This window comes from Polistes dominula, unplaced genomic scaffold (assembly GCF_049000335.1).
Source record: "Polistes dominula isolate Pdom_NZ unplaced genomic scaffold, Pdom_raw_medaka contig_373, whole genome shotgun sequence".
Lineage (NCBI taxonomy): Eukaryota > Metazoa > Arthropoda > Insecta > Hymenoptera > Vespidae > Polistes > Polistes dominula.
Genome location: NW_028300899.1, coordinates 328,408 through 354,598, shown reverse-complemented (window position 1 = coordinate 354,598; position 26,191 = coordinate 328,408). Strand labels below are relative to the sequence as shown.

General features: G+C 33.2%; 1 protein-coding gene and 1 long non-coding RNA gene across 3 annotated transcripts in view; one reads left to right on the top strand and one right to left on the bottom strand.

Annotated features, from left to right (window-relative positions):
- Positions 1 to 1,932: 1,932 nt before the first annotated feature.
- ldd (lipid droplet defective) overlaps positions 1,933 to 26,191 on the bottom strand; it is a 32,402-nt gene continuing 8,143 nt past the window's right edge. Inside the window, exons 12-50 of one of the 2 annotated variants that reach the window (XM_015336332.2) lie at positions 25,781 to 26,157; positions 25,419 to 25,704; positions 25,021 to 25,215; positions 24,710 to 24,927; positions 24,406 to 24,590; positions 23,740 to 24,248; positions 23,261 to 23,653; positions 22,523 to 23,182; positions 22,135 to 22,326; positions 21,973 to 22,055; positions 21,709 to 21,871; positions 21,450 to 21,631; positions 20,731 to 21,354; positions 20,534 to 20,664; positions 20,117 to 20,439; positions 19,841 to 20,039; positions 19,599 to 19,739; positions 19,100 to 19,420; positions 18,538 to 19,033; positions 18,332 to 18,452; positions 18,021 to 18,211; positions 17,793 to 17,931; positions 17,499 to 17,706; positions 15,971 to 16,111; positions 14,775 to 14,964; positions 14,297 to 14,494; positions 13,642 to 14,154; positions 13,371 to 13,546; positions 12,985 to 13,252; positions 12,729 to 12,828; positions 12,512 to 12,654; positions 12,097 to 12,297; positions 11,110 to 11,290; positions 10,802 to 10,914; positions 9,899 to 10,727; positions 9,607 to 9,755; positions 9,337 to 9,519; positions 8,133 to 8,376; positions 1,933 to 4,315 (exon numbers count right to left, since the gene is read on the bottom strand). In XM_015336332.2, coding sequence (XP_015191818.2) covers positions 4,205 to 4,315; positions 8,133 to 8,376; positions 9,337 to 9,519; positions 9,607 to 9,755; positions 9,899 to 10,727; positions 10,802 to 10,914; positions 11,110 to 11,290; positions 12,097 to 12,297; positions 12,512 to 12,654; positions 12,729 to 12,828; positions 12,985 to 13,252; positions 13,371 to 13,546; positions 13,642 to 14,154; positions 14,297 to 14,494; positions 14,775 to 14,964; positions 15,971 to 16,111; positions 17,499 to 17,706; positions 17,793 to 17,931; positions 18,021 to 18,211; positions 18,332 to 18,452; positions 18,538 to 19,033; positions 19,100 to 19,420; positions 19,599 to 19,739; positions 19,841 to 20,039; positions 20,117 to 20,439; positions 20,534 to 20,664; positions 20,731 to 21,354; positions 21,450 to 21,631; positions 21,709 to 21,871; positions 21,973 to 22,055; positions 22,135 to 22,326; positions 22,523 to 23,182; positions 23,261 to 23,653; positions 23,740 to 24,248; positions 24,406 to 24,590; positions 24,710 to 24,927; positions 25,021 to 25,215; positions 25,419 to 25,704; positions 25,781 to 26,157 — 10,077 coding nt within the window. In that variant the 3' untranslated portion in view covers positions 1,933 to 4,204. The remainder of the gene's footprint in view (positions 4,316 to 8,132; positions 8,377 to 9,336; positions 9,520 to 9,606; positions 9,756 to 9,898; positions 10,728 to 10,801; positions 10,915 to 11,109; positions 11,291 to 12,096; positions 12,298 to 12,511; positions 12,655 to 12,728; positions 12,829 to 12,984; positions 13,253 to 13,370; positions 13,547 to 13,641; positions 14,155 to 14,296; positions 14,495 to 14,774; positions 14,965 to 15,970; positions 16,112 to 17,498; positions 17,707 to 17,792; positions 17,932 to 18,020; positions 18,212 to 18,331; positions 18,453 to 18,537; positions 19,034 to 19,099; positions 19,421 to 19,598; positions 19,740 to 19,840; positions 20,040 to 20,116; positions 20,440 to 20,533; positions 20,665 to 20,730; positions 21,355 to 21,449; positions 21,632 to 21,708; positions 21,872 to 21,972; positions 22,056 to 22,134; positions 22,327 to 22,522; positions 23,183 to 23,260; positions 23,654 to 23,739; positions 24,249 to 24,405; positions 24,591 to 24,709; positions 24,928 to 25,020; positions 25,216 to 25,418; positions 25,705 to 25,780; positions 26,158 to 26,191) is intronic. The other variant, XM_015336340.2, reaches the window with a different exon arrangement.
- LOC149033440 (uncharacterized) lies at positions 4,329 to 8,027 on the top strand. Its single transcript, XR_016178881.1, has 2 exons — positions 4,329 to 5,581; positions 5,686 to 8,027. It is a non-coding gene; the product is annotated as an uncharacterized LOC149033440 (long non-coding RNA).

Sequence of the window (26,191 nt, the reverse complement as noted above, 5' to 3'; positions counted from 1 at the left end):
CTAGACGAATGAACTTCTTTTTAAAATTATACATTTTTATTTTTATTTTGTTGTTGTTGTTGTTGATATTATAGATAGATCAAAATCAGTTAATACTTAAACAAAAAAAAATCTTCTACCAACGGTACTTTCATTTACCTGACGAAATTAAATGAATCCCCTAGTATGAAATATACTATTTCTTATCCACGATCTCATTGTCAAATAAAAAATCAATTTCTAAGGAAAGAAAGTAATCCCTATTCCCTTCACGATACGCTTTGTACGTTAATTGCAACCTTTCGTTCGTTTCTTGGAAGTTCCATGGTAATAGGTAAACGGTTCGATTCTTTCAAACTTCAACGGAGACAGCAGAGGGAATGAAAATAAGAATTTGTTTTCCCGAAACAAAGTGCCGGTTAGGTCTTTCCAAAAATGACGGTTGGATTACGTCAAGGGAACATTCAAGATTTCCTATATGCTTTAATCAAGGCGCGAAATGAAGTCGTACTTTAACTACTCGCATTCTTTCTTCTCTTTTCTTTCTTTCTTTCTTTCTTTCTTGCTACTTTCATGCTTACTTTCTTACTTTCTTCATTTCTACTTTCATTTCTCTATCTTCTAGGTTGCGAAAGAGAAATGCAAGAAACATTCTCACTCGTACATTCACGTAATTAACGTACTTACGCTGAAAAGTAATTAGACTGCTCGTTGTGCGTCTTGTTGAAAGTGAGAGGGGGAAAGGGAGGGAAGGAGTTGAGGTTGAAGGAATTAGTGGCCGAGAAATGCACTATCGTCTAACGGAATTCCGGCATAACTATAAACGAACTTTTAAATTGCCTATTTTAGAGTAGTTTTACTTGTAGGGTTAAATCCTTCCTATACTTATTATTATTACATACTATTTTAAGAGAATGAAATAGTGGTAGGGGTTATGGTTATGGTGGAAGTGGAAGATAAGGGCTATCATAAATTACTCTAGTCATTATGATGATAAAATGAACATCGAGAATCGATAGATCGTTTTAATACATAATACCTGAATATACATACTTACTAAACATGCATATGTGTATATGTTAATTAATTTGGAAAATTAGTAAAACGTAACGACAATGCATTATTTGAATGAATTTTTATAATTAATTTTCTTTATTTTGTATTTCATGAAGTTAATTAATTTAGTTTCTAATAAAATTTAACGAGATACCTTCTATTACCAACCTCGAAACACTCAACTTCTATTACATCGTATATCGAAATGTTCGCAAATCCATATACTTCCTCTGGCAATTAAGCGAAACCTCGAGAAGACTCCCTACTCCTTCTCTCTCTCCCTCACTCTCCCTCTCTTTCTGTTTCCGTCGTTCTCTATCTTAGCGTTTCTACCAATTATTCTGAAAATTCCTCGTTTTCCGACTTGGGAGATCGAATACCGTGTGCAAGTCGAGAAACAAGCCATCCTAGCAAGTTTATCCTCCTACAACAACTTACGCTCCACTTGGAATTTCTCGTACAACCGATATACGCTACGAAATATCCTATCTCGGTACGACCATCTGATCAAATCTCACGTTATGAACGATATTTCCTGACACTGATCTCAAATCTACGATATTCATACATGACTACAGACATTTTCTTTTAATTATCTTACTTTTTTGTTGTTAATACGAATTTTATCGGCCATGAGGAACGTCTCTCGTAATTTTATATCGTCCGCTACTTTTCTCGTTCTCGACAAATCCACGAATAATCATTATAAGTAAAACAAAGGTGTCGAAATGAGTCAGAGAAAGTAAACGAAAGAAAGAGAGAGAGAGAGAGAGAGAGAGAGAGAGAGAGAGAGATGAAAAGAGAAATGAAGAAGAAAGATGAGTAAAAGGATGGAGCTCTGGCTGTAATGAATAATGAAAAGCAACGAAAAGGTGGGTTAAATGAGAAACGTGCAAACTCATTCGATAAATTTATTGTTCCTCGTTTAACGGGAATGAGAAACAAGATGGAAAATATTTGTCTCTTTCGCTTTTCATATCATATCTCCTTGTACATTCTTTCATTTTAACATTCTTTTATATTTTACCTTGAATTTGAATACTAAAAATCATCCCTGACAATAAATTACAACTTTGCCCACATTAGATTAAAAAAGAATCGAAAAAAGAAAAATAATAATTATGGTATACCAAATTTAATCCTAAAAAGAAATTATTTCGATACTGAATATCATTCTTAATAATAAATTAACAATTTTCACACATAATAAATAAAGAAGGACCATAAAAAATAAAAGATATTATTATTACCAAAAAATCATTCGTAATACCAAATGAAAAATCATGGGATATTAAATGAAAAAATAAAAATAGCAAGAAAAAAACGTAAACTATCGTACAAAAATCTTTTCTTTTCGAAATATCTTACTAGAAGATTAAACGTGAGATCACTCTTTAGATGCGGATCCATTTTTTAGTTTGGGTGCTTCTCGAACGAAGGAAATTCTATTTAACAAACTCCGAGAGATAGGGCCTGCAAGGTGGGGTGTGCTTGGTCGAGGGGTAAAGTAGAAGAAGCGTGATAAAACGCAGGTAAAGCCATGAAATGGGGAAGATTCTTTTACCCTTGTGGAACAAGGGAGGCGAAAGGGGAGAAGGTTGGAGAGTGAGTTACCATGCTTGAGGAAGAAAAAGAGAAAGATATTCAACTCTCTTATTTTAATTTCCATCGTGGCATTTGTCCTTTATCATGATCTTTTCTTCTATCCCTTTATTCTATATACTACTCCTTCTTTATCCTTGAAAAGGACTATCACGCTACTTACTCCATCCAAAGCCTGAAGAAGACTGAAAATCTTATCCTTCCTGAGATAAGAAATATGCTTTTCATATACCATTTTTTTCTGTCTGAATTAAATCATTTTAATCATACAAAGAAAATAAGAGAATATCTTATTAACTATAAAAAAAAAAAACAAACAAACAGATAATTTAAGAATTAAACGAGATTGTCTTTTCGTTCCTAGCGACCCATGTAAGAATCGTCCATGTAAAAGCTCTGTATGGACGACCCATATAGGTAACGTACCATGCGATAATTTCCATTTTGTCGTTAATTTAAGTATAATACATCGAACGATTTAAGTACGCTCGGTAAATATAATGTATATGGTATAAAGAAAGACATGCTTGCACATACATATATGCATTATAACGATAATTTTCATTTCAATTTAAGACACTTTTATCGTCGATCCATTCGGCAGCATACTTTTAAAACGAATCTTTAAACTATAGACCAATCAAGTCCATTAATGGAACTTAGCGTTTGCAAGAGTTTTATTATTTCCATATGCTTTAAATCTTCCTATTGTTTTAACATTGTAACATTATATTAAACCAGAGCTTCTCAAGCTTTTCAACTTAACCGAAACAATTATTTTTAAGATCTTGAATTGTTCAAAAATTTTCTAATGTTGCTCAAATTTCTGACGCAACCCCATATCAGGGGATTGGAAATGACACACACTTTGAGAAGCCTCACATTAAATTTTTGTTAAATATTCCATCAAATTTCAATAAAACAAAAATTTATTAAATCTTATTTATTTAAATTAAAATCTAATAAATTAGCTACGGAAAGTCTTTTAAAGAAAATAATAAACTGTCGATTTGCGTTCTTTTAAATTACGTATTAGAATTTATTCTTAATTAAATCGTATACCGTTAGAAATATATAATAGTATATCGTCAATCTTAATCAAATATTCTAAATCTTAAGTACTTGAAAGTGTTTTTCTGTTTTGTAATTACAAATAATAAAACACATAAAAACACGATCTCGAAAGAAACGCAGTCTAGGAACTAAAATACATATTCAAAGATCGCAATGTCGCATTGTTGATCAAATCGTAAAATTTACTTCGGACTATTTGAAATTGTCTAGGAAGATAAACATTTTTCAAGGATTTTTAATTGATCTCTTAACCTTTGATAATCGTGGCCACTTAAGAAAATTAAATGAAATAAGAACGAAAATTTCAAGTTATCACAGCAATCGCCACGTTTTTCATCATTTAATTGAAAAATGAAAAACGCCGCGGTTTAAAAAATAGAGAAGAAAAAGAAGAATAAAAGATAATTTACTTGCCAAGGCCAAGAAAACAAAACTATTTTCTAAAGAAATAAAATAAAGCAAAGTATATAGATATATAAATAAAAAAAAAAAATTAAAAAGTTTCCATATGAATCGTATCCATATTGAAGCAAACGTTGGTAAATCCATTTCTGGCAGAATCGATCGATTCGTCCTCGAGTTCCTCCGAGAAATTAACGAGAACCTGCAACAAAATAAATAAACTAACATCTTTTCTTTTATTCTTGTCGTTATCTTTTTACTTAAATATAATAACAATAAATAATTAGTAATCAAAATTTGAATGGAATGATTTGTCGTTATTCCTTACGTTGGCAAATGGGATTAAAAATGCGTGAAACAAAAATAAAAAGTATTGTCTGAAGTATCAAATAGAAAATCGGCTATCGAAATATCGTTTCTCGTTAGTTTTCATAATGTTCTTCCTGGTTGACAATTATTGCACGAATGTAGATCGTGGAAATTGAAGAAACCGGGTGGGGGGAGGGTTGGGGGGATACGTTAAAGTTTAGGTCGTTACGTTACTGCAACTCACCGTTTATCGTATTCTCCATGCGTTCCACTTGTAGGGTGAATACTAGCCAACATGAAAACGAGAGAGATAGGGAATCAAGATGAAGGGGAGAGGAGAAGAGGGTAGTGGAAAGGAACGAGTTTTCTCCCACTCAACGAGAGGACTCCCATAAAAATCTCGAAACTTTTTTAACGAGCCGACTTTGCGCCACGAGCTTTACACGAAAACATATAAATGATATGTACGAATATATCTTCTTGATGTTTAAATCGCGGAACAGCTTAAAACATGAATCCATCACTTCTCTATCTCTTTTTTTTCTTTCTCTTTTTCTACAAATTATACGTAAATTATGTATATAAAAAGTGATGGGGGTTTGTATCATTTCTTAATCACTTCAAGGCCACTGGAATATTAGAACATTTCATTTGAATCCTCTGGTAAAAATATTTTTGTAAATCGTTGCAAAAATAAATACAATTTTTAATCCAAAATAATTATCCAAAAAATCAATTGCAATTTTCATAAGTTTAATCAAATTAAAATGATAAGTATCACTAAATCTTGTAATTAAAAATTCAAAGTTTGACCCTAGTCTTCAGACTCAAGCTATTCGATTGAATGTCGACATTGTTAAATGTTTGCCAAAAGTTTTACGTATCCTTGTAAAACATTAGTCCAATCGAGATTTCTAGCGTTCCGAAATTAGACGACGTGAACACGTTTTTGTATCTGCCTAGTATTTTAGTCACGTAAGAGTCTCCACGGAGATCACTTTAGGAACTTTGGATTTCAGTGTATCTCTTACGTTCGCTCGTTAAAACTATTCGAATTTGTCCTTGGAATCATTCGATTGCGTTGCTTCATTTTATGCGATATAAAAAAAAAGAAAAAAGAGAAAAAAAGAAAACGATTCAACGATTTATCTCGAACTAGGTACGTAAAAACAGAATAAAAAAATGTTTAGAAGAAATGAAAACGTCTTAAAACGTAAGAAATTCGTTCATTCAGTCTCTAAATTCTATTCAAATAAATTCTAGGTACCTTGAATTTAGATTTAACTCTTAAGACGATTTAACCGGTTTATCGGAAGCTCAAGGCAAAAGATTTCAACGCGAATCAACGATGATCATCATCCGTTTCAATAGCGTTCTTTTTTTTTCTACTCGGTTCGCCGGATCGTCCATCGGATAGATATAATACTTCCATTGGAATTTTCAAAGAGAATGGAAAAGAAGAGAAGATCGTGCTCACTTTAGGTACTATCAAATCTACATATCTACGAGGCCAATCTTGCTCTCGTGAAAATCGGACATTTGATTAACGATCTTTGCCCGCAATTGGTTCAGGGGGCAGGAGGGAAGAGGATTTGTTTTTAAATGTTTATTAATATAAGAAGAGAAAATTTGTATTTTTATTCGAAGCTGAATACTGGCGTAAAAAATAACTAAACAATTTAATAAACAAAAATACGTTTAGATCCACCAAATGGTTTCTGAGATATATTTTTCAACTATTCGGATAACGAAACTTTCTTTTTTATTAAAAAAAAAAAATAAAAATAAAAATGTTACAAAAGTAATTATGATAAAAATAAATTTTGTTAATCAACGCTGAGAATTTTCTTTCATCGAAACTCGATCAACCGTTGAATAATGTGACGACAAAGAAATTAAAAAGAAAAATTAAGGGAAAAAAATAACCCTGACGCAACCCTAAAATACCGTAAAAACTATCTGGTTACAAAAAGGGAGAAAAAGAAAGAGAACGGAATGCCTGGGTTGTCCATTTTCAAAGTCCACCCAGGAACTTCAACGGCCGAAGAAGAAAGTCTAATTAAAGCCTCAAAGTGGTGAAATCGGATAAAACTCCTAGGGACATTTAATTATCGAACCTTCTCGTCCTCTTCGTCGCCGTAATCGTTGCCAGGATAAACAATTTTAATTAATGACGCTTAATTAAGCTTCAAAGCTTTTGAAATTGGTTAATACGAGAAAGAGAGAGAGAGAGAGAGAGAGAGAATCTCACCGATGTCTACAAATAGAACAGAAACCAAAAAAAAAGTGAGATGGACTATGTGTAAACGTTAGCTTTAATCTTTAAGGTTGAAGTCCATGCATATGAAAACAGATAAACCGGACTTATGGATCCTTTAGCCCAGTGGTTCCCAAAATGGGCGATGAAGCGATTCAGGGGTCGATGAATTTTCTCTTTTGAGTTACTAAAAAAAAAGAAAGGAAAACCAAACAATTTTCAGGGGGGTGATAAGTAATATTTTTTCTGGAAAAGGGGCAATAGGACAAAAAAGTTTGGGAACCACTGCTTTAGCCGAATCTCGAAACATTTCTAATTTTAATTAATTCTATCTCTATCTAATCTACCCATTGCCAATATTTATCTAATCGCACATTCCAAAATTAGATCACAGATTAGAGACGATTAATCATATAAACGTGTTATGCGAGCTAACCTGATTATTTTATAACCGTTATCTTTCTCCACTTAGTATTATTATTATAAATTTATAATAATTTGATATGAATAAAATTACTAATAACGTGATGAGAAAATGAAGAAACATAAAATGAATTAACAAGTGGCAAGTAAGAACTAGTTTCATAAGTGAAATAGTATAAAGATAACTTCAGAGGCACGCTTTATTTCTCCCAGTTAATTATTCCTCGTCAAAGCGGTTAATTAACAACAATTTTAGTTGGTGAAAGGGAATACGAGGAATCTCACGTAGGAAACGTGAACGACGACGATCCTGAAAGCATTTAAGCAGAAACTGGGAAAGGGATAGGAGAACATAAAAGAGACAGAGTTATATACAAAGGTATAGTCACAAGTAAACGTGTTTGTATGCAAGAGAAAGAGAAAGAGAAAGAGAAAGAGAAAGAACAAGAGAGAAAGGACGAAACCGAATTTCTGGCTGTTCTCGGGTTCAGACAGTAAACCATAGACTATAGAACCCACTACGAGCTAGCTGAGAGCCGGCGGTTCCATTAATATCCCTCAGGATAGGTAGTACGAAAGCTGAAGCGGAGTGAAGGGTAAGTTGGGATGCTTGGTGGGAGGAGATCGGTCTTGGTTGAAGGAGGAAGTGTAATGCACAAGCAGTGCATCATCTGCCGGAGACAAGAGCTCCGAATATTGCACGATAATATTGCGCATATCGGACCCCATATAGAAAAGGAAAGACAGAGAGAGAGAGAGAGAGATAGATAGATAGAGAGATAAAGAGAGAAAATGAGAGAAGAGATAGAAGAAATTTCTGCTGAGTGCGAGCAAGTCAATCGTGAATTTATCGTTCATAGACTTCGCTGACACCAAGTTGCCACGAAGAAGAAGAAGAAGAAGAAGAAGATGAAAAAAAACAAAAGTGACTTTGATCGAAATGATCGAATTTTCTTCACCTCCCTTCCCCATGAAAATGAAACTCTCCTGTATGTATGCAACCTTGTCAACTTGAAGTATATATACAGACCTGATCCAAGGAGCTTTGAGAGAGCGTGTAGTCCGTAGATTTGAGCTCTTCTGCAAGCATCCTTACTTTAGCGAAGATCATGCTCACTGGTATTTCTTCGTTCTTCGGCACCAGCAAACGAGCTGCTGTTGCTTGTCTCGAGGACACTATGGCTTGTGGAATATGATTCGCAATGGCTCTTCTAAGATCGCTACCTGATGTTGGTTTGCTGAATCTTAAGAAAGCAACGTAGCCTTCGCCAAATCTGGATAATAACAGAGAAACCAAAAATATCAAATAATAATCCTCGTGAGTGAACTTGTTTAGTAAGTGTAAAATATTTTTTCTTCATGATACCTCGCAGATTGTTGTAATATTCGTACTGAGATTATTTAATAGTCTATGGAAATTTGTATCGTAAATTTGTTCTTTTTCTCGTATTTTTTTTAAAAGAGGTAAGGAAGAAAAGTCATGGTCGTGGAAGGTTGAAATGAAAGAGGAAAATATTCTACAAGACGCTTTTTCAGGCGTTCCTGACTACAACGGTTAAATATTTATGGAGCAGTACGTTATTCCAAAAGATCTAGCCGGCTCGATGTGCATGCATTACAATGGACCGCTCGGGCATAGATCACCGCTCCGTACGTAATGTATCTCAATTAGAGCAAATAGCTGTTAAAGTGCCTCTCATCCTCCTTCAAAATGTATGTGTGTCAGAGAGATAGGCAGAGATAGAGACAGAGAGAGAGAGAGAGAGAGAGAGAGAGGGAGAGGGAGAGAGAAGCACGCACGTCTACTATACTGGTTGAGCAGCGTACAGCTTCTAAAGAGGCCCTAAATGCGTTTGGAATGCCAACGTAAATTTCATTTTGGTGTCGACGGACCGCTCTCCGATTCTATCTCTTTCTATCTATTTATCTATCATAATAAATACAAGAAATATATTGAATGAATTGATCACGTTTGTTGTGTCACATTCTGATTCTGCAATTAATAATTTTGCAATTAAAATATTTTTTATCAACAATGATTTGATAGCATGTTTGACTTTGATGAATAAAAGAACGATGAGAGACAATTATCGAATGGAATTTGTCTTTTTACGCGATTACGTTGTTGGTCATAAAAGGTTCGTTTTAAATAGCGGAAGAAAAGTTATTCGTGCTTTAAGAATAAACTAACGGAAGTGCAAAAAAGTGAAGAGAAAATAAATAGATCTTTTTACTTGTGCTTCAAATGTTGCGGTGTTCCTATACACCTGAGACCAGCTTTGGCAAGAATTCCCACTCTGCTACATAAACTTTCGCAATCAGCAACACTGTGAGACGTTAATATCACGCTGCTGTGATTTTTAGTGACATGTTTAATCACGCATCCAACCAAATCCTTTGTTGCTGGATCCATGCCACTGAATAGAAATCAAAAATTCGACTTTGTTTCATTTACACACGCGTATTGTAAAATTAAATATAAATTAATGAAATTTGTAAGCTACCTCGTTGGCTCGTCCATGAGAATCACGGAAACTGGTGCTATTACTGCTATAGCTGTACATAATTTTCTTTTATTTCCACCACTTAGACTGCTCACCCTTTGATGCGCGTATTTTAGAAGATCAAGTCTCTTCAACGTACTTTCTACCGCCTAATCATAAGAATATAATCATATTTATATAATCACACGATTCACTGTTAGAACGATTAAACACACCTTATCCCATGTGTGACGACAATTATTTTTTTTTTTTTTTTTTTTGAAAGAAAACAACGGAGAAACATTTTCTTTACCTTAGGAACATTTTTCAATCCGCAAATCTCAGCGTGAATAGTCAAACATTGATGCGGTGTTAAGAATCCATCCAAGGCATCAGTTTGAGGACAATAACCAATTTCACCGTTACAAAGAGGACCCGAATCAACATCCTTTTCCCTTAAGACAATCCTACCAGCAGTAGCAATAACTTCGGTTGTGAGCATCTTAAAAATCGTGCTTTTTCCGGCACCATTGACGCCCAACAGACCGAAACATTTTCCCGGTTGTACGCCAATGCTTAAATTCTGAACGGCAACGTTGGTACCGTAAACGCTGCTATATTCTTTTCTCAATTTAATTGTCTTCAAAATATCTTCCTGAGCCATACCACCTTCGACCCTGGATCTTTCTGCGATAACATCCTCGTCCTCCTCTACGATTTCGTAATTTACATTCTGTTTGCGAAAATTTGGCAAGAATCGGCATTCAACGATGATATTGGTTATGAACAATAAGGCTCCAATGATTATAAGAAAAACGTAATGAACTCCAAGAAGATCCCATCCCAATGGTGATTTGTAAGTGTCCATATGAAACTTCTTCAACAGTTCGGCAGCAATGTCGTTCTTGGATAATTCCACGAGAGCATCCCCGAGGACATATTGTGGAAATATCATGAGCATTCGATGAAGTAGATCTCTGGCGTCGGCAGCTGCTTGACTCTTTCCAAGAATATCGATCACCAAAATAGTGGCTAGAGAACTCACACCTATAAACGTGTTCACGCAGAAGAGAACCATGTTGGACAAGCTGGAATCGTCGAATGCCTTCTCCGCTAAGTGAGAGAATGGAATGGCAGCCCAGCTAAATCAACAGAACAAATTCAATAGTATTCTTGATATTTAAACGATTTAATTTTCATTATTTATTATACTTACGCAAATAAGAATAATAACAGGCAGACACCGGCTAAATTATCTTTCGAGACGTAAGTTGACAAGCCAAATATTTCAAAAACAACGACAGCTAAACAAATAGAACATCCAAAGATCTGCGAAAATGAAAGATTAGAAAATTTCATTTACTCCTTATTGTTAGTCCACTTTCATAATTATCAGTATAAGTAAAGAACTATTAAAAATGTATCCTAGTTATTTTCTAAGTACTCTTAAAAGCATAAATCATTTTGACGATGTAGATCCTCTTTAAAAGATTCTTTAAATCTTAACTCGATAATGTATCTTACTAGGAAATCCCAGATCAAGGCCGTCGTCCAATAAGTCAACGGATGTACTCCAGCCAGATAAAGTATCCTTTTCTCTTCTGAAAGTCTTTCTCTTACCAACTCTTTCGTTCCTTGTGCAGCGACCAAGTTAAATGCGAGTAGAAGAACCAAGGCAATACCAACGTCTGCTACTCGTTGCAATCTGAAAATCAAAATATCCAATTGAATCAATTGTTTCTTCTTTATGTCCTCTTCTTCTTCTGTTTCTTTGAAAAACAAAAAAATTAAATAAACTGTTCTATTATCTTCAAGATAATATCGGTGAACGTAAGTACTATAGTAAAAGCTTTTCGATCGTTTAACAAACAAACAAAAATAGAAAGAAAGAAGAGTAGAAAATTTCTTTACGATTAAAGAAGCTTTTGATACGAAAAGTGTACACGTCGTCGTTAGGATATCATTAGTATTCAAGAGAAGTTACGAATCTACGTAGAATCGTTAATCGGATCACGAGGAAAGCTTGCCATCGAATAGAGAAAGTAACAAAAAAAAAGAGAAAAAAAGGATAAAGTTTGTAAAAGCGCGAAACAAGTTATCCGCATGTAGACTGAATCATATGGAACGTTAATTAAAAGTAAACGAAGCAGGTAACAAGTACAAGCAGAATTCTCTTCTATCGCGTTACAGCTACCTCTTAAGTATTCCGAATTCGTGAAAAGATGCAGCAGTAACAGCAACTACAGCAAAAGCAGAGACAACATTCCTACTGGGACAAATTTCACTTCACTTTTCGATACGATAAGCCCTTTTAACAGCTATTCGAGTACGAATGAAATTCATCATTGAATATCGACCGATTTTAATTAAGCAAAAGATTTGAAAAAATGCATATATTGGAGACATAAATAGCTATCTCTCTCTCTCTGTCTATTTCTACCAGACGTTTAGTTCCCTTTAAGTTCAAAGGTATAGACGAGCAATATTTCGAGCCCTATATTGGCAACTCACAATGTGGTTCGATTCAATTGGTCACTGGAAAGCTTCAACGGATGGTTCAGGGTCGTTAAATGTCCGTTGACTCCTGAAGCACGAAGTATCGCTTCGTTGAGAGCATTAAGATAGGACGGCATCGAGTGATGCCCTTTATTGTTATACCAAACGACGAATAGAGGATCCTCCTTCCAATGAGAAAGCGACCATCCGCCGTATCTGTAATGGCAAATCATAGAACATTATTAACATTACATCAATTCGAGATAGAAATTATTAGGTCGTTTCTTTATTCTATCTATATGAAATAAGTATTTCTATAAATATTATATAAAAATAGAAAATATTTGAAAGAACATGACTTTGAATAATTTCAAGATATTCGAAGAGTAGGTCTATAGCTACTAGTCTATAGATAATATAAATTTAATACCTTTTCTCTATATATTCCTGATGAGTAGAAACAATCCAGTCAAGTGTAGGTCGTCCAGGTAAAATTTGCAAGAGTCCTTCGACCGCTTGTGATAATCCTTGACAGGTTTGTTGACCATCCACACATTCACATGTTCCCGTATCCTATAAAATAATGATTACATTAGGATGATGTAAAACTTGATCCTTGAGAAGGTAACAACAACGATTTATCTTACATTCGGTAAAGTTTGCCAAGCACCAGCGTAGTCGTCACCAAATCTATCATGTAGTTGGAGCGACACATGTTGCAAAAATGGATCGTTGCTGTTATCGATACTGGAGAAGATAATATACAACATTGGATTAGCGAATCGATGTGAATAAAGTTTGTAGGTAGGGTCGTTGAATATTTAGTTACATCGAAGGAGATCGTAAAACTCGATAAAATATTATTATATTTTATATGTATTAAATACACATATATCGATATACCTGTAGAAGTAAGTTGAATGAGTGTCGTAAATCCTTGGGTTAAGTGCCAATGGTGGTTCGTCCACGGATGGTGGTCTTATTAGAGAGAAACCCATTGCCACGGCAACGAACAGCGTCGGTAAAATGAAAGTGGCCAAGGGCGACCTCCAGTCCTTTGCGAAATGCCACAGTCGTTTTTTCAATAAACCCTTGACTTGTCTCAACGCACTAGGCTTCGGCGAGGGTTCGAAATCTATCAAATCAATTCCGTCGTTCGACATGGACAATCCTTAGGGGAGAACGAATAAAATCCAATTAGATTGACCACAACATGATATAGAAATCAAGGAATAAAACTACGTAATCACGGATTCAACAGTTAGACCCTTTATACAATAAATACTAACCGATGTGATTAACTTTGTCAGAGTTGTTCATGTTAACTTGGTTCAACATCGAAGTATTATCGGCACGAGCACACAAATCCAAAAATACTCTTTCGAGAGTGTCACATTCCAAAGAAAAGTGCAAGAATCCTAAAAGTTTTTGATTATCTTCGAGAACCTTTGCTGCTTGTGCTATGCTGTTGAAAAAATTCAATCAATTTGAGAAAAATACGACATTGACGATAAAGATGATTTTTTTTTTTTTTGGTTAAGAAAAATAACAAAAACTTACTCGTTGTTATTTCCATGTTTTCCTTGGAAAGGAAGATTAACGATGACTTCGGTTCCAGTCGTTTCACTGATGCTACAATTAGGCACGACTCCTTCAATGATTTTTTGAAGTGATTCCAAATTCTTATTTTCTATGGACTCGCCAGAGATGTCATTCAGTGGATAAGAAACATGCAACCTATAACCTCTACCATGATTCATTTTTAAGGTCAACGGTGACCCGGTGCAAAGAATCTTTCCTTTGTGCATGACAACTACCGTGTCACTTAACATGTCAGCCTCGTCTAGATGATGTGTTGACAAAAGAACAGTTCTACCAATTCGATATTGATCGATCAGTTGCCAAATTCTTCTTCTGGCTGCTGGATCCACTCCTGCACCTGGCTCATCGAGGATTACCAATTTTGGTGAACCTAAGAAGGCCAGGGCAACGCAAAGTCGACGTTTTGTACCACCTGATAAACGATAAACTGGTTCGTGCTCTTGTCGACCTAATTCCAACGAAGTTAGCATCCTAAACAAATAATAAAAAATACAATAAGTGCAAAGGAGTTTGATTGATCTCAAATCAATTTGAAAATTGTTAACAATTATTTTTCATAAAAGTTATATTATTATTTTCAAATAAATAAACGAATATAATGTTGAAAATTTACTCGTTAACATTTTTTTCCATAGCCACTTTATTTTTGTTTCCCTTGAGCTTTGAATAGAAGATCATATGCTCCCTCGGCGTCAAAGTACCGATGAGCACATTATCCTGAGGGCACACCCCTATTTCTGGCTTGTAACCCTCTTCACCGTTCAAACATATTTCACCGTTAGTCGGAGCGACCATACCCGTCAGCATCTTGCTAAAATGAAATCGTATAATTAGATAAATCAATTACTTCTAATATTTTTTACAACATGTTATAAAACACCAAATTTATTTGAGTATTTTACAAGAAAATAATGTTCTGTTTTATCTCAAATATAATTGTAGTCATCAACTTGACAAAGTGAATTTATTATTAAAAAAATATATAAATGAAAATAATAAAATCTTTTTTTTTACAGCAGTGTGTATCAGATTTATAATAATAATTGACTAGAAAGAATATATATTAGAATATATATAAAAAATTAACTTACATTAGTGTTGTCTTTCCAGCACCATTTCTTCCAAGAAGACTAGTCACTTCACCTTCGCAAAGCTTCAAAGTGAATTCATCGACAGCTACAACTTCTCCCGTGTCAGTGTTATAAACTTTACGAACATTGTCGAATCTGACACCAATTTGTTTTTCGTTCACTGTCAAACTACTCACGTCAGAATCGTCTTCTACATTTTTTAGGAAAATACAATTTTTTGTATATTCTTTTCAATCATAAAACGTTATTCGGAATGTAATTGTTCAAGTAAATATGATTTCATCGATAATAACATTATCACAATTATTTAAATAATAAACCTAAAAATAACTTCAATCATGCAAGACAAGTGAAAATTCAATCAATATTCACAAATACTTCAATGTTATTGCACGTTTCAAAAATTGCACAGAAGAAAATCTAACAATAAGCAATGTCTAACATGAGACACAAATAAAAAAAAAGAGAAAAAGGATACACATAACAAACACGATGCATTGATAAAAAGCAACAGTCATTGTCAACAATACAATCAATGCAAATCAAATTTCAAATCGACATGCAATAATTGACACAAACATGCTACAAAATAAAGACACAAGTGGAATTCACAAATTTTGTTCAATTGGTTTAGAAAAAAAAAAGAAAAAAGAACGAAGTACAAAGAAAAAAAGAAGTATTAAAACATGAACAGGATTTATACATTACAATGAACAAAAAATGAATAAATAAATAAATAAATGAGAGCGTGCAAACAATAGAGGAAGAACGAATAAGAATGAATAAAATTCTAATCAATTTTTCGTTTTACTTATTATAATAATAAATTTGCAATAACGTTACCAACCAAAAGTTTATAAATCTAATATCTAGTATTTAAGTATAAATACTTAAGTAAAAGTATTCTCAATATTTTCTTATACATATCTTACTTAATTAAATTTAGGATAATGATTTTAAACTTTTGGCAAGTAGTGTATTTATGCAAATACAATAACCGGTAAATTGTTATTAACGTAACAAACAATCAATGTGTGTATTCCTCTCTTCCTTGTTCTTCCTCTCTGTCTCTCTTTCTCACTCTCATGTCAATCTATTTGACACAGAATGCAAATGAAGGTCCCCTGGAAATAGGAGAACAAGCAAGATATCCGCTTGCGGCTCATGTGCGTCCGCAAGCTGGGAAAGTGCGATACCTTGATAAGTGGTTGAAGGGTGCAGAACGTCGTTAGTTAGATAGAGATTGTTGACGAAGGCGAGGTAACTGGGTCTGCCATAGAGAGAACGTGTGTTGGCCCACCATAAACTACGGGACCTCAAACCATGAAAGTCCCTGCCTGGAAAATTATCGGTAATGCTCGGCCGTTGCAAAAAAGATGAAGATAAAGATGAAGAAGAAAAAGAAAATAAACGAAAAGAGAAAAAAGACAACAAAATTGTGCTCTTCTTTATACGATTAATGTCTGTTTATTGTCTTTCTTTCTCCTTTCCTTATTGGTTTTTTTAAACGCATATCAATTTTTCCTACTCCTTCTAATTTGTTCATTTTTCACAAATAAAATTTTTGTTATTCTTTAAAAAAAAAAAAAATAATAAAAAGATAGGACAAAAAGTTTGAAAAAACCCTCTTATCTATTCTTATTAAATATTAACAAATTTTCATCACTATTTAAATATTTATTCTTCCATTAACTAAAACCACGTGAAAACAAGGTGCGTTAAGAGTTATGCGTATGGCCTCCTTCCTCTCCTACATTATGTAAACGTAATTATGCGAGGACGCTTATTACTTGGTTTGTTAATATTTCTAAAAATATATACAACTTGATCAATTGTTATATTTCGACCAAACCTATTATTTGTTACTTATATTTCATGAATATCATCGAATCAAAATTAAGAATTTAAAAGAAAGTATAAAACATGAGGCAACGTTTCTATATAAAAAAAAAAAGAAAATAAATAAAAAATATGGAATCTACTTACATACGAACGAACGAACGAACTAAGAGTCGAGTAGAACGATAGACTAAATTATTATAATTCTCTTGAACAACCTGTTAACATGATAGGATTTAACACCGAAAATAGTTGTTGTAAACATAAAATATTATAACGTAAATAAAATAGAGCATGTATAACAAAAGCATATAAAATTATAATGTAAGTTTAACAAGCCACACCATAAAAATGGAATGTTATTAAAAGATCGTCTGTAATTCTAAAAGATAAAGAATGTATTAAACATTGCACCAAAATATACGCATAAATATATACAGAATAAAGTATTTTCTATATTATAAGTTTTCGTTTGTTCGAAATGATTAAACTAGATGAAAACTGAGTAATGTCATTTCTCCTTGGTCTCATTTCATTTATAAATAAATCCTAGAATCCTAGTTGTAATGTTGAATGATTTTTAAAAAGTTCATTTGTAGTACTTTGAATACTTCATCCTTTATATAAATATACAAGAACTTTTAAAACATGTAGACATAACTTAAGGTATAATATCAGCTATAAATGGGTTATAAAAGTGTATTAGAAGTAAGATAAAGAATAAGAGTTTCATCCCGTTCACCAATCATACTACCTTCACCAGAGCACGAATTATTATAATTATGCAATACTAGTAACTTATTTACTCTCTTTCTCTTTAATATGTTTTTATTAGTATATCTATGTGTATGTTAATATGCGTATGAAAATATTGAACAAGATTACCTGAATTCGTATATTTAGTGATGAAGTAACCGATCAAAGCGTAAATGCAACCGTCAAGAGCTATCATAAATAAAATTAGGCCAAAAGACATTGGATCACCGGGACTAGATTCTTCCCACATATTTTTCCATGTGATACCAGTTCCTTGTACTTCTTTGCGAACTATGTATAAACAACCGTAACAAAAACTGGTCGACATACTGAGACACTGAACAATCAAAATTAATTATACAAAATTTATATATAAATGATGATAAAAAAAAGTAAAGTAGTAAGTGAATAAAAATTACTTACGATAAATAATTTATAACCCAAACCAAAAGCGGCTTCCATTGCTATGACAATGATATAAGGCATGTAAGTTAACAAAAACATGACTACTGTTGTAATAGCGGAAAGACTCGCAGAACTGAATATTGTTGAAATCATATAACTGAATTAACAAAGAAAAGAAATATAAATAAATTAATCGATAAGCTTATTTTTTGCTCATTTTTGTGAAAAATATTGATTACAAATTACCAGAATGTTACGATGGAAAACACATAATCGAAGAGTAGCATTAGAACTAGTATAGGATTAGACCTTGGAAGAATTTTACCAGCCAAGAGAATTAAACTGATGCAAATAATCACGATTGATAGCTCGATGAAAGAAGTTATGAACCATGCCAATGTATTTCGCCAAGGTTTCAATCCCATAACGCTCATCACCTAAAGTGTGTAATATGATTCATTATAAAAAAAAAAACAAAACAAAACAAAAAAAACAATAAAATAAATTTAATTATAGTAATCCAATAAGTAATATAATGTAAGTTGAATATTTTCTACCATAGAATTTCTAGATTCTCTTTCCCAAACGATATGACGAACAGCTGATCCAACGCACATCATCAGTGCAAAGAAAAAACATACTTGAAGTCCTTGAGATTCGTAGAGAGTTGTTTGAAATCTAAAATTTAGTTTTCAAATGATTTTTTTTTGTATTCATTGAGAAATAATTATCCGAGTAGTGTTAATAATATAACTCAACTCACGGTATGTGTTTCCAACAAGGATAAGGCATTTGTTGCGTCATCGTCTTCCAATTCTGATTTTTTTGAGATTTAACTTTAATGATTGCACGATCAACAGCATCCTGAAGTTGTATAAAACCACGAAGATATCTAAGATCTTCGATAAAGTTACTTTCCGGTCCGGGAATCCAAAATTGATTCTTTAATCTTGTAGTTGACGGAACATAATCCACGTCCATTCGAATCTTGTACGTGATATTATCGGGTAATCCATAATCCAACGATCTTTTAGATCTTTCAGTTTCCTTATCCAAAAAGACAATACCTGCTAAGAACTCGTTAGTCTCCATGAGTGAACGGGCATAAGTTTCTAATTCGCTCTCCGTTGAAAATCCTTTCATTCGATCGATCAACACACAATCCAACAAATCATTTAACATTTCAACCATGGTGATTAATTTCTTGGATCTTTTTAATTTCCATGCCATTTCACCGAAATTAAACTCCGAAAAATTACCTGAAATATTCCAATATTTCCAAGTTAGAACAAAATCTAAAAGATAACTTTAAAATCCTTCCTTACCTTCGAAGTTTCCACCACCAAAACTTTTGATAGCTATTTGCATGACTTTCGATGCCAAAATATCCTGTAATTCATTCAAACTATCACCCATTTCCGAAAGACTGGCCAATGATTTAAGTGTTTCCACGAAACTATCCATCAATTGACCAAAGTGATCCATCTGTAGGAAAGTATCGTTGGTTAGGGACATAACTTTCTTGATCGCGACAGTGTCAGGTGCGTAAAGGATCTGACCACGTAATAGTGGTTTTATATAAGACCAAATAATCTTTCCTGCGCCCATGTTGATCACACTCTTGTATGTTTCCCTACAAAAATCGGCTGTAACGATAATGATCATGAGAATTATTCATTGGATTCCTTTTTATTTTCATTAAAATTAATTCTTTCGTTTGTAGTTATTCCTATACGGGTCATCCGCATGAACGATTGACCTATATAAAAACCATACACACAAACTGCTAAAATTAAACATTTTCTGTATAAATAAATGTATTACTTGGTAAGGAATCGAGTTCAATTTTGTCGTCTTCCTTTATATTGTCTTCGATACTTGCAATCATTTTATAAAATCTATTGTTGGTGTTAAATACAGTTTTACCACAAAGCATTTTACTCGAATCCGAGAGAAATTCTGTACCTAAAATATTAATAATATTAATTAATTATTGAAAATATTTCTTCTTCTTCTTCTTCTTCTTCTTCTTCTTATCTTTTTATATTGAATTATCGTTTTATTACTCGACATTATTTCTTTAGCATCTAATTCCTCGTCAGTTTCAGATTGTAAACTCTCAGCAGAGATGAAGTTTCCAGAAAGTTGTTCTTTGAAAAATGGAACCAATTCGGATGCGACTCCTAAATTATCCAATACTAATTTTCCTTCTGCTTCGGTTAAATTCGCATTTGCCAAGATGTTTTTCACATTTGCGCTTAATAACTGAAACGATGATTTTTCTTCTTATACTTGCAATTGTACAAATAATTTTATTTTAACATTTATACTTATATACTTACGGTTTTGAGGATGTAGTCGAAATTTAAATTTTTGATTAAAGTTATGGCAATATTTCTCGTTTGAGTATCGTTCAACGTACAAAGAGCAGTGCTGATTTCTTCGATCGTAATATCAGCACGATGAACGTCCAACATATCTCCTAATTTTGATGGTGAACAAATAGTATCCTTCAAAGTGAATGCTCGTCTTTCTTTCATGAAAACAGAAATCATGTCGATTTTAGCTTGACTCAAAATCGATGCTGTTTCTTTCGATAGATGTATTTTATTAATCAAGTAAGTTCTCACTGTGTCCCAATTATCAAACATATCACTAACGACGTCTAAAAATAAATTAAAACAAGAACAAATAGTAACGTCTTAAAGAACATCAAATAAATTAGAAGAGAAAAACTCGATACTGCACAACAAACGTACATTTAACATCCAATAATCCTAAATTTTTAAAAATTTCCATAGACTCTAGTGCAACGATCATGCTGTTCAAATCGTCAATTAAATTTTGATCATTCAAAAATGGTTTCACGTCCTCCAGCATTTCATGCATTCTGTAACAATAAGACATAAGTAAAAAGAGAAAAAAAAAAAACATTTCATAACTTGTGACTGATTACCCGGAAAATATTTTATCGATGGTCTTGTCCTTGAGAAGATTAACCACCCCATCAACTATGTCGGGCATACCGAGAACGTTGGAAATATCTTGAAAATCAATCTTGATAGCAATGTCTAAAAGATTACCACTCTCACCGAGGACAACACTTAAATGACGTAAGATCTGTTTTAGCCATGTCAGATTCCACGATGCGTCTTGACGCCACCCTATTATTTCTTGTCTTATTAATGACAGATCTAAGCTTTTCGCTAATCGATCTGATATGTCCATTATGGACGGATACTTGGATACTTTAGGATCGTATCTTAAAACTTTACCCGCTCTTTTCGAACTTAAGAATTCATAAAGAACGCTCACATTTTTGCACTCTAATATTGTACTACACAAGAAATGAGTTTTATTATTCAATATAGCGTTAACGTTGATTGTCGCGTTTGGTAGTAAATTATTTACTAGTACTTTGTCAGATTTTTTCACAACTTCTATCAACGGTTTCCAAATGGGTATGTATTTTTCTGCTAAATTCGTTAAACTTAATATTTGCTCATGGTATCTCGTAACGTCCAATAGAAATGTGTTTCTTTCTAGCATCTCCAATATGCCGGTGACAACTTTTATGTACCTTCAAAGAAAATACATATGTTTTCACTTGTATTTGTTACCTCCTAATTATTTTCGATAAGTGGAAAAAAACAAAAATAAAAGTGGTTTTATTACAAGCCTGGTCTAGAGAACGCTGGTTCTCCAATGAGTTGCTTAAAACAATGATCCATCTTTTCCTTGTACGTTCCGTTTTGAAAATCAACAATTATGTCTGCGATGTAGTGTAACGTCGCTTCGATACTCGTTATAAATTCATTCAATGTTTTTTTATCATTCAAGTATTTGTAATTGTTAATCTAAACGATAAATAAATCCAACAAATAATTTATTATAAACTTTGTTAAAGGATAGATCAATTATTTGTACAACTTACCATATTTGCAGTTTTATTCCAATAAAATTCATGAATAAGTCGATTATGAATTTGCGAATTATTTAATTTATTAGCATCGCAAAGGAGTTGTGCGTAAAGCGCGTGTCGCGATAATTGAGTATTAACGATATCGATCATTGACGTGCTGCACCATGAACAATCCCTAAAAATAATCATAAATTTGTTCATTTAATGTTCATTTAATGTTCATTTAATTATCAGTTAAGCGATTGGGTTAATTCTAATTAATCATAAACAAATTACTTGGCGGAAGATGACGTTTTCATAAGATCTTTGACCACATTTCCTAATTTATTTACGACCGAATGAGCCAACGTTCGCAAATCCTAAAATGAATATCTTTCATTAATGACAAAGTTCTAGGAGCCCTTTTTTAAAGAACTTCCTAAAAGCTAAACGATTTACCTTCTTCTTATATTGAAAAGAAAAGTCTTTGAGAGTGCCCTCTTCGAAAGACGTCCACCAAGTTGGTACCTTTGGATTCTTGTAACCTTCTGAACTCACGTGAATCAAAGTTGATGCCAAATTATTAACTTCATCGACAAAATAACTTGCATTCCAATGTTTGACCTTGTCGTTGCTTGCTATAAAGTTTCTCTAGAAAAACAAAAAATTGGGTATGAACTATGAGAAACGGTGTATCTTAAAAAGAAGATCTTTCAGTGTACAGAATTAAAATATAGAAGGTTTCCTGAAAGTTCATTTAGCGAGCTAAAAAATAGCGTCGTAAAAAATTCGATGATATTTGTTTCTTTTTGTTGTTGAATTTTTGTTTACAGTTACAATAACTTACCTCGATTTTCACGTCGAGAGATAAAAAGTCCTGTGCCATGGGGAATTTATCGTTCGCAAGTACGTTAAGACAAAAGTTACTGATGCTAGAAAGAAGAGACTTTTTTCTCACAAAGCTCGGTGGAATCAAATACCTGTCGATATCGCAAGGATTAACTCTGCCAAGAAAAAGTTTTTCCGCAAAGTCATTTAATCTTTCGGAAGTTAGGAACGTGTCGACACTGGTTAAAACGAGATTCGGCATGTCCTCGATCAGCGTCAAAATTGGTTGGACTTTGGAATTTTCATAGGCGTTGCGTAATTTTTGCCAAATGTCACCACCCGATAGAAGATCCATCAAAAAGTTGAACAAACGTACAGATTGAACAATTTTGACGTAAGGATAACTGTGCAGAATCAATGATTTCGACGATTCGTCTAACTTCTCCGGTGGTTTTTCATCTTCAATGATTTTGTAAACCCACGATGCTTCAGCAGTTTTTATAATATCCCAGGTGTCCGAAGACAAATTCTTCCAAGTTGTCGCATTGAAGATATTCGATCTAACGATTATGTTGTCGTACGAAGACACGATCTTTGTTAACGCGTCTGATAATTTAATCAAAGCTACAGATAAGGGTGTGGATTTGATGAGAACGTTCTTTTTTCCTTCGACGCTTTCCTGGAAGATGAAAATCATTTGAATTATGGTATTTTGCATTATCAAGCATTTAAATATCAATTTCGTGAAATATCTTACATAAAATTCGGTACTAGTGATGGATTTTAATACTTGATACAGATCGAAGGTGCAAATTTTCATAAGAAAATAATTCCTATCTTTTTTCGTCCAATAATTGGAAAAATAATGTGGATCGCAGAAAGTTGCATGGAGTTTTTCGTAAGGTAAAAATTGTCCATTTTTCTTGTCTAAGGTTAAAAGGCGGAAAATCAATGCTATCGTTTCTTCGGGAGAAGATTCGAAAATTTTCAACAATTGTTGAATATCACCGGTTTTAACCGCTTGCCAGATATAGATCTGATCGTTCTTTATTTCCAAATTCTCCAAAGCTTCGGCGATATTAAGCAAAGCTTCAGAAATACCTTCGATGATCAGCTTGTGGTCTGTCCGTTCGGTATTTAAGTCTACCACCTGAAAATACAGAACGGAACACTTGTTGCTTTCAAAATCGAATAGAGATTCAACGCTGCTAGTCGATGATATTTTCATTGATTTACCTTATACGATGTTGATTCGATGTGTTCAAGAGAATCTTTCAATTTCATTAAAAGATCCTCAAAATAAAACTTTGTAAAAGGTTTTTTTATAATTACTGTACTATTTATCCTTGCATTAATGAATTTGGCAAAATCGTATAAATCACCGATCAAAGTTACTATGTACGAACGATACTGATTCACCGGTTTTCGAAATACCATTCCTTCTTCAACAGCAAAATTCATATAAGCGTTAAAATTTTCCGGATCAAGATTACATATAAATTTTTCTATTTTTGAATATTCTTCTACGGTGATACCAACTTTAACGTCGGACCACCAATCGAACATATCCTTGCATTTCAATTCATTTCCGCTCTTCAATGTCTCTATAATTTTATTCTCAATTCTTTCATCGGAAAGACCATTTACCACAGTTGATAAAATGTATGGTAATTTATTATAAATTAATCCGACCACGCTCTCGTTGTTAAAACCCAACATGGACAATAAACTGATGTCCTGTGATCCTTTGGAAAGAAAAAAAAAGAACAAAGAAATGGAATTAATAAAGAAAACTCGGAATATTGAAGTGAAAATTATACGTATTTCAACTAGACGGATAATGTTTGCTAAAGAAAAAAGAATAAAATAAAGAACAAAGGAACGTTGTTAGAATGCACCAACCATCTTGAACAATATTGGTCACAAGTGAAAGCGTTCCGTGTAGAACGTGAGAAAGAAACTTCCCAAGGACAAGTAATTTATCGATCACGGTAATCTTCGATTCCCACAAGTTGCGCATTGTTACGTTGCTTTGAAAAACTTTGATCGTCTTGTCCAATTCCAAATCGATGTAATCCAAAAAATCCCTGTCAATTAATTAATTGTTTTGTTTTTTTTTTTTTTTACAAGTTTATATTTCAAATACTTTTTATTACTTATTTTCATTCAAGAGAAAAACATCTCTCTCTCTCTCTCCCTCTTTTACCTCGCTTTGTTTTTCATATTCGGTAAACGTTCTTCAAAGATTTTCTCGAGTTCTGGTTCCAATGCTTTCATGTAAGGCACCAATTTAGGATTTTCGTATAAAACGATTTCTTTGGCGTCGCTGATCAAATTGTCAAAATCTTCGAGCAAATGACGAAATTTGATATACCCCAACCTCCAATTGAAGGCTGGCATCGTTGCGTTGGAATTATGTTGAAACTGTTACGCAAAAAAAAGAAAAAATTAAAAATAAAAATTCATATTCATAAATATGAAGGAAAAAAGATATTTTCATGTTATATTAGAACTTACAATTCTTCGAGCCTTCATTAAAATGGGATGATTTCTCCATTCTTTAATAAATGCAACAGGCTCGCAAGCTACCCTCTCAAGTTCCCTTATAAATGATTGACTTCCTTTCCTAAATTCCAAAACTGCACCAATACTCTCATTTTGCACGCACGGCCAATTAGTTTCGCGTTCCTTATACTCATTTATAACAGTTATCTGAAAAATGACGATTTAATTAATATGATTAATTACGCAATTACAAATAAAAATAATAGAAATTAAATACAATATCTTATCTTCGAATACAATTTAGATTACATTTTGTCTAATTAAAAATTATGTCCCGTATTTGTCATAAATTAAATAATATTTGATTTACTAAAAAAGGGAGATAGAAAATGACTATAAATTGAACTTACAAGATGAATAGGCAAGCTCAATGAAATCAGATCGACTCCATCGAGAATGATTGGTGACAAATTTGTCATGAAACTTGTCAATAAGATTTGCGTCTCCGGTAGAGACAGATCCGAAAGATTGACCACATGATCATTTTTACGAATCTGATTTATGGCCATATCAATACTGTCAAAAGCCACCGAGACCGACCAAGCGATCGCATAGATATTTGTCCAAAATCTTTCAGTTTGAATGTTGAACAGCGTATTTTCCATAACATGGAAGAGCTTACATAGAACACCTACGCTGCAAATAATTAATACAACTTGTCACCAAATAACATCCCAATAATATTGATTGGAAATAAAAATTAAACGCGTACCTGATCTCCCAAGCTTCCCTCGAACTTAAATTTGTCGTCCATGCTGTTTTAAAGTTTGACTTGAGATATTGCAATTGAAGTAAATTGTAATTCTTGTCCTCTTGAAAGAGCAGATCATCGATGTACTTATAAATTTGAATAACTTGATTGTTGAACAAAGTCCAATTGAATTTTTCTTCCTTGCCATCTCGATCGTTATAGAATTTAACATTGGAGATATTAATCATTAGCGCATTTTCGACGGATTTCGAAACACGACAGATCAATTCTTTCAAAAGTTTCTCATCCGATCCAATTGGAAATACGATTAAATTCGGTGGATTTGAATTGATACAATACGATTCCGTAAAGTTAGCGTATTCCAATATTTTCAAGGTCTGTTAACAAAAAATCATGATTGGACAATGACCA